At 38.7% G+C, this 16,142-nt stretch overlaps 2 protein-coding genes across 7 annotated transcripts; one reads left to right on the forward strand and one right to left on the reverse strand.

Moving 5' to 3' along the window:
- Positions 1 to 587: 587 nt before the first annotated feature.
- Positions 588 to 7,025, reverse strand: l(3)73Ah (polycomb group ring finger 3-like lethal (3) 73Ah). 5 transcript variants are annotated; one of them, XM_086975941.1, is made up of 7 exons: positions 6,329 to 7,025; positions 4,151 to 4,257; positions 3,311 to 3,463; positions 3,030 to 3,130; positions 2,711 to 2,839; positions 1,243 to 1,389; positions 588 to 900 (listed from the first exon to the last, which is right to left on the reverse strand). In XM_086975941.1, exons 2-7 carry the CDS (start codon positions 4,254 to 4,256, stop codon positions 775 to 777), a joined length of 762 nt encoding a protein of 253 aa, XP_086832067.1. In that variant the 5' UTR covers position 4,257; positions 6,329 to 7,025; the 3' UTR covers positions 588 to 774. The 5 variants fall into 5 exon arrangements, with proteins under 5 accessions (XP_086832067.1, XP_086832066.1, XP_022670224.1 ...); XM_086975940.1 differs by having other exon boundaries at positions 2,711 to 2,842; positions 4,151 to 4,296; positions 6,329 to 6,834; XM_022814489.2 differs by having other exon boundaries at positions 2,711 to 2,842; positions 4,151 to 4,329; positions 6,329 to 6,832.
- Positions 7,026 to 7,194: 169 nt separating this feature from the next.
- Positions 7,195 to 15,626, forward strand: LOC111254037 (uncharacterized). Of its 2 annotated transcripts, XM_022814484.2 has the most exons (8): positions 7,201 to 9,839; positions 11,986 to 12,109; positions 13,047 to 13,130; positions 13,347 to 13,506; positions 14,078 to 14,206; positions 14,368 to 14,528; positions 14,969 to 15,075; positions 15,501 to 15,626. In XM_022814484.2, exons 1-8 carry the CDS (start codon positions 9,691 to 9,693, stop codon positions 15,592 to 15,594), a joined length of 1,008 nt encoding a protein of 335 aa, XP_022670219.1. In that variant the 5' UTR covers positions 7,201 to 9,690; the 3' UTR covers positions 15,595 to 15,626. The 2 variants fall into 2 exon arrangements, with proteins under 2 accessions (XP_086832064.1, XP_022670219.1); XM_086975938.1 differs by lacking the exon at positions 13,047 to 13,130 and having other exon boundaries at positions 7,195 to 9,839.
- The last annotated feature ends 516 nt before the right edge of the window (positions 15,627 to 16,142 follow it).

The raw sequence follows: 16,142 nt of genomic DNA on the forward strand, positions 1-16,142 counted from the left end.
TTATAACTATTATTATTTTATAAATATATTTATAGAATGTTAAAAATAAAAAAAAACTTAAAGCGAAATCCATGCATTAAACTCATTGCTGCACGCTGCGCTCAGAAGTTGAATTACCTAAGTAGCTCATAAATTCATTCTACAAGCAAACCTACGTCTCTATCATGACTGGCCAGATAGTAACTTCTGTTTACTGAAGATAAACAACATCAACAAGGCTGTGATGTAGCGGGGTGCTATAAGCTCTATGAACTATCAATAGAAGGGAACCAAATTCCCATTTTAAACTCTTAGTATCATGAGTAGACAGTCCACTGAAAACCAGTTGTGCATATCGTTGTCGCATTCCCTCAGTTTCTCTCGAGTTCCATTAAATAATACGACAAAAAGCATTGGATTGAAAGGGCTTACCGTATATGCGTACATCACGCTATGTGCGTATACTAAACCTTGAAACAAAGAAATCCTTTTTGAAACTATTCGCCAGTTATTTCTGGTAAACATTGTAGTGTTTCGTGAGTTACATTTTTGACAGTGACTCAGGAATCACACATTCACTCGTGTAACTTGAACGACACGATTATACGTCGTATGGTGGAGTTTACAAGGCAACTCGTTTCTTTATTAAACAAGTTATACAAAAACATCATTAGTTGTCATTTGTTTATGTATATACATAATTCTTACAAGGTGTTGACCTAATTTTAGTCATCCACTGGCAATAAATTCTAATTTTTAGTTATAAGATGTAGTAGCTGTTACGCAAGAAAGTTATTACAATTCCATTTTAGGCCGATAATGGAGACGTAAAGGGGGCTCCTTGAACCGCCATCGCGTGACGCAAACGAATTTCAGAGTATGGTCTTTGCCTAACAGTTCACGATTGCAGAGGATTTCCACCTAAAATTCGCAATACATACAAATGTAATCTAATAGGTATCTCATATATATATATAGTTTCCTGGGTTATGACCGGTGGCGTCTTCGATTATGCGTGACTAACTACTTTGTCTTTTGCAATGAGTAATTACTAGAAAAAAACTTCTGACTACCTATATATTTCTTTCGATATCCTAAGAGTATCGTGCGTTTTCCAAGCTTCGCTACTAGTAACTGTACTTGTTATTTTTTCGCAGTTAATACTTGAATGATACGTGAACTCCTATTAACGTCACTCAGAACATGGCTCAGATTTCTAGCGGATATCTGTCAGTGCATTTTGATATAGGAATTCCAACTTACCTCATTATATTTTGATGTAGTGTTAAAGATTTTCTTCGCTAGATACTTTTTAAGGTGCGTTACTGTCGCCTGGGTTGATACACGGATAAAGGCTCTTTCCAGCGATCTTAGTGATAAAGGAGCATCGGACTCGAGTAAAAGGTTTACCTAATGCGGAACGAATGCATGTTAATAACCGTTGCTACCAGTTTGTGTGTTCTAATGCTGAAATTCTTATCTTTTAATTGCCACAGTTGTTCTAGCAACAATTTATGTTGAAACAAATCATTACATTAAAATTCGACACTAAGCTTCTAGGTGCACCGAATCTATCACGCTGCAGAAGTGTGTAGTATTTTTTGATGCATGACATACGGTTTAGTGAGTTGTAGGCAATCGAGTTTCATTTAGCGAAAGTTTTTTTTCCTGACAGATTTGCATCGTGCCTCACTTAGATCTTGCGCTACAGATGTTTTCATCCTGGCATTAAAAACCAAAATCCAGGTTTTCGATTACGGTTGTTAAACGCATTTTCAAAAGAGTGCGGAAATAGGTAAGTATGGTGAGTGTGCTAAAGATCCTTTTTGTAGCTTTGCAATAAGAACTCTCACGATGTGTGCAGAAAGCATGGTCGTGAAGTATAACGCGTATCTAGGAAGCTGGGTTGCTTCTCACTCAGAACATCTGTCATTTTCTCCAGCTACGCAAAGCGAATTCTAGCTTTAGTGGCCTACCTAACTTATAGTTGGCGCTTTTTTTGTTTCGGATGGGCCTAGACAGGCTCATTGGTCTGTTTACCGGTAGCGTTGCTTCGCTTGGTCATTTTGGTGAATACAGGTGGCACTTCGTTAACAAAATATCACGCTGACACTGGTTCCGCAGCAGTAAAAAGCAAACCGACAAACACACCGTTCTTGCTCATCGCTTACTTAACAAGCAACTTACTTTCCATTTTTGCCCATTGAGTGCAAATGATTTCTCGCCGTAAAATCCGATATACCCAATTCTCAAACTGCGACAGCAACGCAACAAGGGTCATCAACCATTGATTTCACTTGATACTTGCAATAATGTAAAAATCTTCAAAGTCAATATTTTCTGAAGCAAATTTCCGTTTGTAAATAGAAATAGCTGTGTCCCCAAATGCAACGTGGATTGCATTAAAAGATGTTTGTCGTAACGTGTTCGAATTTAATCTCAAGGAAAAGAATCCTGCGAATTTATTTACGAAACAGCAGTGATAAAGAACTGTAAACAGAGTTTTTTGGACAGCAGATGTTGCTACAGACAGCCCAGTCACCCCAAGAATTATAGAGGTAAAAACTGTGAAAAAAACCTCCTGAGGTATTTATAGTCGATAAAAACTAACTTCATAATTCGATTATTTAACCTTACTCATTTGAGACCCATGAGTAACTTTTTAGAAAACACATGCCGCATTCCGGGGCCCTAACCCTCTCCCCCTTTTTCGGCTTGTTCATTTCTGTACCTGTTCATCCATTCTGTGGCAGTCACCGTGATTAGCGGCTTGATTTTCCTCATCAGCACCAGCACCATCTCGTGCACATCCAGCTGCAGAGCTGCCGGAAGCAGATGCGCTTCCACTTTCTGGTTTTTCCTTCTGAGATAACAAGATAGAAACACGTATCGTAAGTATATAAAAAAAATGCCTGTATTTATTGCCGTCGAAATAAGGAATATTTTTAACAGAAAACCTCGTTTCATTCGGCGGCTGATGTCGTTATACCAACTGTGGAATTAATATCATGATGAAATACAAATATAATTTCCCTTAGAAAGTTACTTACGGCTTGCACATCCTTGAGCAGGGCTTGAAGGTTTGGTGGCAAGGTTCGAGGGAATGCTAGACCCTTGTTCTCGTAAAATTCCCACTCACGTTTTAGCTCCTCTGGAATAGTTGTAATCACTTAGTTGGATATCTGAAGCTCTACAAGGAAATATTTCCAAACATGTCACTCATTATCTATTGAAAATATATTAGACCTGATCTGTTTTTTTTTCTATCAGAATAAAACGAAAGTTAAACCTGTCACAAAGGAGTTTCAGACAAGCCGCATCGTTAACTTACTTTTCTGTAGTTCGGGTACCAGCCTATAAACGACGTCCTGCATTGTTCTGTCATACGCTATGTAGTTTAAAGGATGACTTTGATGAATAAGGGTCTCACATTGTGGGCATGTGTTGCGTTCCTCGAGATGCTTTACTAAGCAACTTTTGCAGACTATAACATCGGTAATGGGAAATATGGTACAGTTGATTAAATGGCACGTACACGATATAACAACAAACTTGTTTTAAGTTCGTAAGAATTCAAAAGTGTAAAACAAAGTCAAAAACAAAAGCAAATCTTTAAAAAAAATAATAACAAGTTGTTTTTACCGGACACACATTTGGCTTATGTTTATACAGCGAGCAATCTGCGATATATCTAAGCTAGATATGCCATTTTTAGTATCTGATATCTTATAGGAAATCTTAAAAACCGTTTGGTATAAAGTAACTTGTCCCCGTCATAGCATAATGGGTAACGTATTTGTTTACTAATCTTGTACCTAGATTTGCATTTCGTCTCGTGCTGAAGCCAGCCGTCTGATGAAATACCGGATGGCGATAACGGACGAAACTCAAAACATAGATATATAAAGTAGCTTAGTAATATGAGTAGGCATTTAGTTCAGAAAACCGATTAAGAACATCAAGTGAGAAACTTTGAAATGAAACATTATGAAAACTACAATACAATGAAACTAGCTGTATGCTCTTCTTATAATGCATAGCTTCCATGCGATGTTGATTAAGTTGTCTATCCTTTGCACCTGTAAAAGTTTATCGTTGATTTATTAAACCCCATGATATACCAGGGCAACAAGATTTGCACTGGTCTAAACATAGACAGAAAGTGACTTACAGGTATGTAGGCATTCTGTAACTGTTGTCGCTTCGATGAGGTATCCTCGACAGATGCGGCAAGACAAGTAAGCCGTAAGGGAACGCAAAGCGATACGGCGTTCCATTCTAATGACACAAGCAATAAATCAGTGAAGCAACAGATCCCTGTAAATCTAGAATATAATCGTCCACTCCCACCTTTGCTATTCACGCACACATAAATCAGAAAACTTTTATGTAAGAATTTATATACAATTGAAGCACTAATCTTTTGAATAAAGTGCTTATGCGCTTTCGCAAATTCAAAACGTGTACTACAGAAAAAAATCGTGAAAAAAGTGTTAAATAATAGTATAGAGCATATCACAGTGAGTCAAGCCTATCTGGAATAAAAAAAAATTGCCTCTTTATTCGTTTAATAGAAATATTTTTTTTTATTGTCTTGAATGTTTTAACAGTTCCAAAGATAGAAGGTTGTAAAAAAGATAATTTAGGTAAGCCTATACAACTAGTTATGTTATAAGTGTATACATATATCTTTAAATGATATAGAATGTTAAATTTTACCGAAAAAAAAACAGAAAAGTTGCCAACCTATTGTTTAACTAAAGCTATTGAAAGAATTTGTTGATTTATGCAGAGACTATTAAAAATATCATGTAAAAAGTTTTGTAGGTGCTTTCGATTTGATAGCCAGAAGGTGTTTAAATAACGATGGGATATTTTATCGGCCAGTAAGACTGGAGCGCTCTAATTTCTAAAATTAAAAGTGAAAATTGGTTAAGCCTGATGTCATACAGTTCGTTGGCGATTTACTAGAGTTGTACTCAATTTGGCTGGAAGGTCGTGAAGATACAAGATGAGAATCATTATCGATCGCTCTATTATTCAGGCGTTTTTCTTCCAGCTAACAAATTCTCTGATTTGTTTGCTATGCGTCTTTTGCAGCAGGAAGTTTTCAATTGGTCGAAGTGGTTAATGCACGACAGCTGAAGTGACTCGGGAGATGCATTTTAAATTAGCATAAACGTCGATCACAAAAAGAGGTAGAGTAACGCTTCGGGTCAGTTTACTAGCGTTTTTTGTTGAAAGGAGACCAGAGTGTATTTATTTTAAATGCATTAATTTCTAACGAAACTTAATTATGTTTCATTATTATTATTATGACGCAAAATAAAAAAAACTAAACTACAATCACATATCATACTAATCGCTTCATTCTTTGAACTAGCATCGCTTGAGACAGTTTACACAGTCGTCAAATTATCAATCAAACTCTTTAGTTTATTGTGCAGTTCAATGGTACTTTCTGATTCTGTGGGTAATTCTGGTTATAATAATGGCAACTACTCTACTTTGGATTTCAGTTCTTAATGCGAGATAGTCCAAACAAACGACAGCTAACGATATTTTTGGAAAACTGTTTTTTTGGTCAGAACTTCTACATATTAATGATCAATCATGAAGACTATTCCAATGTATTTGTAGAAAGGTCGATACGAATCACTTGCATAAATACAGATAGATAATATACATCTCTGTGTATTGACTGTGTATAGACAGACAAATCTATCTGTTCAAATAAGCAGTATAACTATTATTATACACTTTTACCTTTTTTTATTATATATAAAAATGCAAGTAATAATGCGAATATCAGCAATACAGAATATGTTTAAAAAAGTGCGTACATAACCAAAAAACAAAGATGAGGCTATTGGATTGATTTAACAATTCATCATTTAAGAATAACTTTTCCCTGTTCAGTGTAAGCTACTACACAGTCGTGTATATGTAATGAGGTGGCAGGGTTCTATTTCATGTTCATGGATAACCTAGGCGATAGAAGTAAGTGTGAAGAATGCGTAACAAAGTTTCAGCGCAAAATTGCTGCTCAGAATTTAGTTTTAGGAATCAGTGATTAAAATAGCTATATTAACTTTCTATGTACATATAACAATTACATACCTTGCTCTAAAACAAGTATGTCAAATATATTTTATTTGATTTTACAAAAAAATAACATGATTTTAAGTATTTAGATTGGATACGTCGCTGTTGTTTCAGCCATGACCAATAATAAAGCTGAAAGGATTTTTACTTTAGTATGCCAGAATACTGAGTAAGCCAAAAAATCATATTGGAGTGCATCGATATTTGAATTAATTTTTGTGTATTAATCTTCGTAAGCTCGTACCTGTTTGTTAAATGGTTTGGTGGATGTATGCTGGTCCTTTGGGCAGTACAATTTATCACTGTATATTACTTTAGATGAAGACGATCTTCCCAGATAAACAATTCCTGCTTGGCTTATAAATCTGATGGATTCTCCTCAAACGATATGTGTCCGAATCAGTAAAACACGTTAAAGTCTATTTATTGAAGACCGACCTGACAGATTAGTGGTAGTAATATTTTGTTTATGAAACCGAGAACACATAGCTGATACAGCGACGATGACATATAATATAGCAGTTATTGGACAACTGGGATCCATATCTTGTGACCGATCATCTACCGGGATGATTGAAACAACAGTGAGCACAAGCCGATCTTTAATCACGTACTGTCAGCGGCTTTATCGAAGCAGTAGAATAAGCACAGACTCGAAACCACACAGAAACCATCCAAAACAAACCAATGTCAAGTTGCCGACAGGGCCAGCTCAGGCTCCGAAACCAGCGCAGCTGCCGTCGCGGTTCCCTACGCTGCTGTTGCTCCGTATCCTTTCCGACTATCGGATATTATTCCACATGAGCAGAACTGCACACACATAGCACGGAACAAGTCCTAACGACGGGTTCAGCCCTTAAGGAGCGGATCTGTGAGTTGTTCAGCTCAGCTGCAGAATGAAGGCCGAACGAGAAATAGCAACTCGTTCGCCCATCACCTCTGCAACTGCTATGATCTGTCGCCTAATTGGCTGGCTGAATGGCTAACTGCCTGACAGACTGACGGTCTGCTCCACTCGCCCTATCGACAGTAGCAGCAGCAGCAGCAGCAGCAGCAACAGCAGCAGCACGATATGCAATAGCACGATAGCTGACCGAGGCAAATGAGCCGATTGCTGCGGTGGTGCTGGTGGTCGACATCGATAGTAGCATTGGCGGTGGAACTGATTGTCTGCTCTGGACTACCTACGCTGTTACAAATAATACCCCCTGTTATGAGACGGCGCCAGCTAACGATAAAGAAGACAACGAGACAGGGAGGAAATTACGGGGGTGCTCCTATTGCTAGTGCTTGCTCGGGCAATTCACTCATCGGAAGCTCAGACAGAAAGCTGAAGAGCAGCGTATTGTTGTTGTTGTTGTTGTTGTTGCTGCTGCTGCTGCTGCTACTGCTACTGCTGCTGCTGCTGCTACTGCTACTGTTACTGTTGTTGTCGTCTCCAATCTACAAAAGATGTCTCATCGAAGTGTATCTTGCTCTTTGGTAAAGCAGCAGTAAAACGAATTTGGCCGTGGGTGGGGACGAAAGCCAATGATGTGAAATGTGTGAAATTTTCCCATTCTTAGCACACAGTGGTACAATAAAACTGGAACGGTGTTAGTTCAGGATTGCCATAAAGGCCTTGCCTAAAGTGATTGATATTTAATTTGCCACCAAAACGATTTTTCGACGAACACAATGAGGAAGGCGATCAATGACGGACCACAATAATATCCTAGCAATAACAGCTGCTGCTCTTTCTATTGGTACTGCAAGAAGCGCGGATAAACGCTTGGACGGTATGAACGGCGTACTAGCCGAATCGCAATTACGCAATTACGAACGAATCAGCGATTTTGTGAACAGCGACAACTCAACATAAGTAATGTTTCAAGACTCACCGTTTTTCTAAGAGGTTAACATTGTTGTAACACAAGAGCTGAACTTGTCGTCGTATGAGTTCCCTGTGGTAAAATTAGAACCATAGGAAAGCGGTAGGTGTAAGGTCGCCTGGTACAGCGGCAACACTGTATCAGGCCTTACACTCATTTAAATGCAACACCTAATGAAAAGACGCAAGTCGTTCATTTATCAATAAAATATATATTAAAGGGCTGCTCCGTGTCAAGGCCGAAGATTTTGCAGCATAGATTGTAGACCGCCAGCTAAGGCCATAGTGGTGTCGGAGTGAATTGGTTCTCTAATGTCAATTTAGACCCTTCAGTTGTCGTTGTTGAGAATTTCTTCAAATGCATCCAATACACTCAATTTAATGCCTGTTCAAGGACTGCAGAGATGAGTTAATTATTTGCTGTGGCAATGGAGCGCAAACATCATTTTTGATGGCTTTCACTACAAAAGAAAGCAGCAACAACAACAACAACAACAACAACAATAAAAAGCTGCAATCTGTAATTTTACAGAACGAGGGAGATTAACGAAATATTATCTAGCAAATAGGAAACAGAAGTCATTCGACCTTTATAAAAACATTGAAATTTTGTGTCACTAAACGACAATAAATCATCAGTTCACCTTGAAGCCTTCACATAATCCTGAAGTGACAGATAGTAATTTTGAGAAATTTACCTATGCGTCAAAAGGATCTCAGCGACGGAAATATTCAAATTGAGATCATTGACTTGAAATGAAATAATACCAACGAAGCATACGTTATTAATATCTCCATTCTTTAACAGCCCTGATGTCATGCAACCGGTGATAAGTCTTGCAGTAGGTCGGAATCCGTCGATGCGTTGTTGAGGTGATATCAGTATGTCCGTGATTACTTGTCCAGATAATTACGTAAGGGACAAGCAAGTCTATGTTGATTTGGGCTGATTGATATCTATATCAACAAGTGCAATCTTGCTCGAAATAAAATGGGGGAAAAGTAGTTGTGGTAAAGGTAAAACGCGGCCATTGGCCAAGCGCAGTTTGACTCTCTCGACAACAACTGTTCAAAATTCTAGCGCCAGTGGCAGCAGCAGAAGCGGCTAAAACAGATCAAGAGAAGACCTCGCTATTATCATCACGGTCAGCATCCCCAAACAGCAACGACAGCGTCATCACGGTTACAGCAGCGGTAGCTTCTACTACGACGTTCTCCAGAATTTTGACAATTGTTGGCTAAATAATGTTGACCGATCATCAATTCGTGGAGAACAATCATTATAACAACGGCAACTCTAAGAAAATCATATTATTACGAAAATATAACAATCTCAAATTAAGAGAGGGTGTGTTGTGTTCCCTTTGGGTCCATAACGACTCTTGTTCGTGCTCACGCAGCCGCTCATTCGATCCTACGGACGCATTCTACTGACGACTGTGCGGATAACCGGTCTATCAATTGGAAGGCGCTCCGGAGATCTGTTGCCGTTTGTCAACAATAACAACCGCTCTACAGATAGATGTGTATCGCATTACTGTTAATTGTTTGTGATAGTGTCGCAATCGATCATCGTTTCTCATTGCGTTTAATGTATAAAAACGGAAACAATTTGCAAGCTCATGATTTCATGTGACTGGCTGATTCACTAATTGAGTACTGTTACTGCTGCCGCCCGCGGTCAATTTTGTCTGAAGACGATTGTATCCGCATTCGTTCGTTAACGTCAACAGGTAATGATGGCTGCCTCTGCCGCGGAGACGGCGAACTGTCTTATGATGCGCGCCGAACCGACGCGAGAGATACCGCTAAAGCTAGATGAGGAGATCCTTGGACGATCAGGAAATTGCTCTGTCTCGATACACTCTGTCATCGTTTCCAGAAGGTCGGTCAAAACCAGAGGAAAACTAAAACTACTGTGCCAGCGAATTTAAAGTAGCAAGATAATTTTTTACAGCTGAATGCTATTTTCATTTCATACATTTAATTACTCATATTTTGCCAAGACCGATGCCTTAAACATGTTATATTATACGATATATTAGCCTGTGGGTGATATACAATCCATAACAATATTATAATTTAATTTCTTTTTCTAAATAGTTGCTGTTTTTAATTTACGGTTCTTGCGAGCTGCATTAGATATTTCTATAAGATATTCCTCTCGTAAGCTGAACTTATTCTAATGAATATACTAAACACCAGAAAATTAATAGCGAGTACCTGTATTGTAGGTATATTGTAGACACGACCGTGTGTTTCATACGAAAATGTTTAAATGGGCTGTGCGAATTATTTAGAAGGTGGTATTACGTTTATTTCTGCATATTTTCTCAAAAATTTCCTCGAGCTTCTTCAACTTAGATTCTTTCAGCATTTCTTGTGAGAAAGGTTTTACTGTAATTTACCCTACACTACCTGCAGACATTTCCCCACGGTTATTTAAATGCGGTCCAAGTTGAAACAAGTTTTTTATGTTCACTATTGCTTCGAAGACAATATTTAAAAACAAAATTGGTCATTTGAAGGTAGCCTGATGGCCGTCATTTTTTGAATGAGCCTCCATAATCGCCCTTATAAAGCATCTTTCTTGTTTTGTATTAAAGTATTAGCGTTTAAGTTACTAGGTGTATGAACTATTGCCAATACTTGCTGCTAGTTATATTTGCTTATGTCAATCACTTTATTATCACCAAATTAAAATTACCGTACTGTTATATTTACAAACAAGTTATGTATTAGCTTATTAATAATAGTTATTTCTCCTATAGCCGAATCGATTAACGTTGGTCTACAATCGAGGCTTGAGAATAAAGGGCACGGTGCCCACAGAGCAAGCAGCTTCGATTAAAAAATGACTCACTCCAGTTTTTCAATGGATCATTCTGTTGGTCTGTATGATCGTTTTTCTTGGAAAACATATTCCTATCGAATCTTTTTCTCATCCGATTTGTCCTCACGCTAGAACGAAACTCCGGTAAGCGCGTGAATCGATCGATAACAGTGGTTTATTTTATATAGTCCTATAGTAGTCGGTGCCACAGGCTAGAATTTTCCACAGTTCGGTAGGTGATATGTTTTGTCTTCCTTCAGTTAGTAAATTATGCTTTTACACTAATTTAAACATAAATAACAAGAGTCATAGACCTTTAGTTTAAAAGAGGTTGTGTAACTGGTAAACGTAACGTTAGCTTCGTATACTGATTTTTACAAATGCAGTTGCGATTAGCAGACAAATCGATTGGAATCAAGGAAGCAGTTTACACTAGTCCTTAACCAGGCATCTCCGAGGGATAACGCTCTTTCCAAAGACTTAAATTGATCTCTCATAGCAAATGGCCGCTTTGCCAGGTGCGTCTTTTCTGTATCAGAGAATATCAATCAAACGGATCAGCTGTGCCTGATAGCTTAACAAAATCGAGCTGACGGTCTGTCTTTTTGCGTTCGCACTAAGCAACAAGAGAGTAGATTATGATAATAAACCGTAAAAATCACCGGAAGAATTGTATTAGTAGTAATGGTTATAAAGAGTAATCGTGATAATGCTGTAGAAATTGATGCTAGGGTTGGGTGTTCGCTATGAATTTACGTCTCTAAGGCTCACCTGGATTTACACCGCTCCCGTGTGTAACTGTTTTAGACCGAATATTTAGACGCCAATAGGTGAATACAGGCCGTAATAATGTATACAATTTAGGCACAATTTAGGCTGTTTTACTAATTCGGCTGTATTCATTTAGAATTTTCTCAAGCTGGGGTATGGCTAGGCGTTCAGAGATGAATTACCGCTGATGGATTTACTGATAAAATACAGAAGGTTTGCTTTTCATAGAAGTGTTGACAATGTGATATGTACAGTAGGTATGTTAAAGGATGGCCGAGATCACATCTTACCACGATATTCATTTATACTAACATATACAGTAGATTCTGAAACGACCTCGCTTCAGAATAGCATGTTTACTTTTACTGTTACGCTTAAAATCTCTACAGACGATTTTATTTCTCATCTCTGAAATCCAATTTTACAGACATGCGGAGTTTCGACGAAGTAAAGGAGGCAGCTGGACTGTGCGCGATCTCGCTTCGGTCAACGGAGTTTACGTCAATCACAGGAAGATCGAACCCCCTGCGTGCGCCAATCTTAAATCGGAGGTAAACTGAAACGTTTCAACAGATAAATTTCTGATAGTGTCAAAACTTGAGTGTCTTATTTAGGCGAGGCTAATTCATATGAATCGCTATAACGTGTTCAAGTTATACGACTAGCTAGGCAATATGGTTTCCTAACTAAACACGGTTCTGTTAGGGTAAATATAGTAAAAATTGGATCACGACATCATTTCAAGCTGTTACCATCCCACTTGCCGCTAGGCCTGTATTAAAATACAGAATTTCATGTCTAGTTTGAAACAGACGTTCTTTCAAATACACTGTCCAATTTGTGGAAGGCTATCATTGATATTGCTGCATGCATGTTTACCGATACAATGAGTCGTCGGTTCGGGCAGGTGTCGCTGATTCAAGCCTGGCCATCGGCATATGCTAACCCAAAATGTCTAATAGAGTGAAGAAAGATTACGAGTTATACAGTATCGTTAAGACCTAGTGGCTTCTCGGATCGTATCTCACTGCCAGTAGCCTTTGGAGCACAGTAAATATATCGAGAAAAAGAAATGGGTGGTCTGATTCCAGGACTTCACTTCAATGGGGTACCTGGCTGCCTGTTTTTCTTTCTCAATCCAAAGAGAATCGAAAATACTGACCGGTGAGTGGCTCAAAGAGCCAGTTTACTCCCTGAAGTTCAATTTGCGTCGGGCTTACTATTTAAAGGAAAGATTTAATAGTTTCTTTGATAATGAGGCTGAAAAATTTGAGACACATTTTTAATATTATTTCATTGTTCGTCAGAGCCAACAGTGCTCAGATAGTGCAGCAGCTTCGTACATAACAGTATAAAAGCGAATATTTGTAGTATATGGATTGAATTACGCACCACTGCAAAAGACTGGCACGATTTTAACGGAGGAAGCTGAGGCAGTACATCATGCGATTGACAATCTAACGGTAGCCGCAATTTCAATTTGCTCAGGACGTGATCTCGCTGGGCCCGATACATCGAACAAATATGGCGTTCCAGTTTGTGCAGATTCCGGATGACGAGGATGCCAAGCTGGTCAGAACTGATTATTTAGTTATCGCTTTCATCCAATTCCTTAGTAATTTTCATGTGTAAAGCCTAATTAGTATAGACGATGAAGTAGAAAATCTAGTAAGTGAACTGGCATGGACCAAAAAACAACATTAGAATTAGGCCCCACTGATATATGTTAAGGTGATATGTGTTCGCAAACGATGTGTTCGTGTAATATATCCGCGCTTCTAATTTCAGGTGTCCTTGAATACTGTATTTTGGTTATCCACAGCTGCAAATAAAGTAATCTATACTCCTGCTGGGGCGGGCCCACATGGGAAGTCCTGCTCAGGCTCCTCACACTCTGCTCGTCAGCTTAAAGAACAGCCCATACCTGAAAGTAATAACGAAGAAAATGGTTCGTGTTTTCTATCTCTAGAGCGGATATCATATTTATATTTGTATTATTCTGTCTGAATGTATGTCCACACTATTCTTGTATTTTAAAGAACCTAGATTGCACCCCGAACAAAACGTACTCGTTTATCAGATAGTAGTCGGAGAATTATTTTGTAAAAACTGTAGATAATTAAATAAACAGGTGAACCTCTTCAGTTATTTGGCCAAGAATTACTCCAATTCAAAGAAATACTTCTAGGACTACCGATCGCTTTTCTAAAATCTGACTTAAAAAATATTATCTTTTCAGAAATCTTTTCAGATTTAAGTATACTTAATACGAATACGTTATGCGCATGATCTTTAAAAAATTACGTGATCCGATCGCGTAGTGACGGCGAGTTCTCTCCTAACGATAGAAGACAGTATCATAGTGATCATGAAATTTATACAGATCGTAATATAACGTCAGCGTTTATAGTTAGCTTTAACAAATTATTACATATTAATCCGAAAGTATAGTTATACGGCATTTGCCTGAAAGTGCATTGGCACTGAGAACGGTCGAATCTTTTCACAATGGTTTACAGATGAGGAGCCGCATACCGAGAAGGTAGGTTGCCTTCCTGCTGCTAGCAGTGGGTCATCTTCCAGGTGTTCTACTGGGGATCACCATGGCGCATCGCAACATGGGGCCGCCCATTTGCACTGCACTGCAGGTAGGCCAACACATAGACATTATCAACGAGATTTTATTGTTTCCTACGCACAAAATTTGATGCGGCAATCATTCCTAGATACGCGGCAAGCAGACGAAATGAATGGGCTTTTCATCATTCCTAATTCATTCAACATTTTTTTAAATAAACGTCTGCCCCAGGGGGGGATCCGGGCTGCGTGGGTGGCAGTGCAATCTGCGCGGTGTCCGGGGCCATCGGTGGTGCGCATAGTTCTATCCAGACGGATGTGGTAAAACGCGTAGAGAACATTATGGAAGAAGAGCTTACGTGTTCCATATGCTCCGAATTGTTCATCAGTGCTGTACGTATACGAAGAACGTTTGCACCCACGTTGCTGCATTTACGTATCCGTTTCTCTACCATAGAAAGGCTAAAATTGGAAGCCTGTTTTACTTAGCCCGTAGATTAATTACAACTATTGGGTTTTACGGCAGTCGAAAAACGTAATATTAATAAAAATAGTAGGCGAAGCAAAGTTTTTGCTTTATCGTAAACAGTTATTTACACTAAGCAAATATCTAGCTAAGTTGCCCATTTCTACATTCTCTTACAGTACGTGAAGTAACAGTGTATCGCAGAAGCCGTAACTATTCACGTCTAAATGATTTCCATTTTATTGGATTATTGGACTCAAGTAATATCCTACTTTATGCAGTTCTAAAAATATGAACATGCTTAAATTATGCTAGGATTTTCCGTCGAAAAATGTTGATTATATCACTGGAAAATTCATCTTGCCAGGTGACGTTATCGTGCGGACATAACTTTTGCCAGATGTGTATTCGCAGTTGGCGGAGAAAGAAGGACGCGTGTCCTATATGTTCTGCGCCTATAGGACAAGAGATTCGGTAAGCAGCATGAATTGATTCCATTTTAGCCTAGTACTAATTTGTATATAGAGGCTGTGAATGTGCTGACACAGTAAATGTAATGTTTGGACAATACGAAGCATTATGTACACAGTTAGCATGAGCATCAGACAAATAATGAAGTAGGAATATGGTGTCTTATATAAATCCAGTAGATGCGCTGGAAGTTTTTAGCGAAACCTACGAAAGCAGTAAAGCATGCCCTACTTACATAAAGAGTAATTTCTTTATTCCTATAGGGAGTTTTGATTATCTGTCGATAAGCGCTGCGACATTCGTTTGTTTACAATTAGTCGATAACTCGACGTAATTGAAAAACACTGGGTAAAATTTTTGCGTTTATTCTAATTTGTGGCACTGGAGTTTGCTATGCTTGATCGGGTTCATTGCTGCATTTGTTTCAGGGCGTACGTTTTGGACAGTGTCATCAAGCAGCTCGTATCGCTCAATCCGCCCCTGAAGAAACATTATGAGCAGAGATATAAGCGATTTGCTTGAGTCGTTCCATCAACAACAATACTATATATAATCCTAATCTAATTTTCGTTTTGTTTGCCGATCGGTAGGCTCCTTTGTTGTCGTCACTAGCGTTTAGTACAGATGGTCCCGGTGGTGACACGAGCCTCAACATGCTTGAACGTGATTAGTTCCTAAGCGCAAACATTCTAAGGGAGCCGCATCAATATTTGACCTAGGTATTACATGCCCATAAACTAAAGTGTAGGTATCCTATTAAATATATGAATCCGGCTATGTCGTGAGGTATATATTATTGGATCACCTATTCGCGTCTCAAGCGGTAACTTCTAGCTGTTTTTTTTACTTAGCACCCTCCATTTTTTCAGCAAAATGACTGCCACTGCGAATATCGTCTCCTGAAGATCAGATAGAAGTTTCGACCATTCTATACAACACGTTGGCTCGTTTGGGCAGCTCACCCAATTCATACACGTTATATAATCACAAGGAAAGACTAGTTACCGTTAAAGCCGTGTCTATTTGTTCATTTAGTCACAAATGTCGGCGGAACCAGTGACCCCAAGGTC

This window comes from Varroa destructor, unplaced genomic scaffold (genome assembly GCF_002443255.2).
Source record: "Varroa destructor unplaced genomic scaffold, Vdes_3.0 BEIS01000007.1, whole genome shotgun sequence".
NCBI classification, from domain to species: domain Eukaryota; kingdom Metazoa; phylum Arthropoda; class Arachnida; order Mesostigmata; family Varroidae; genus Varroa; species Varroa destructor.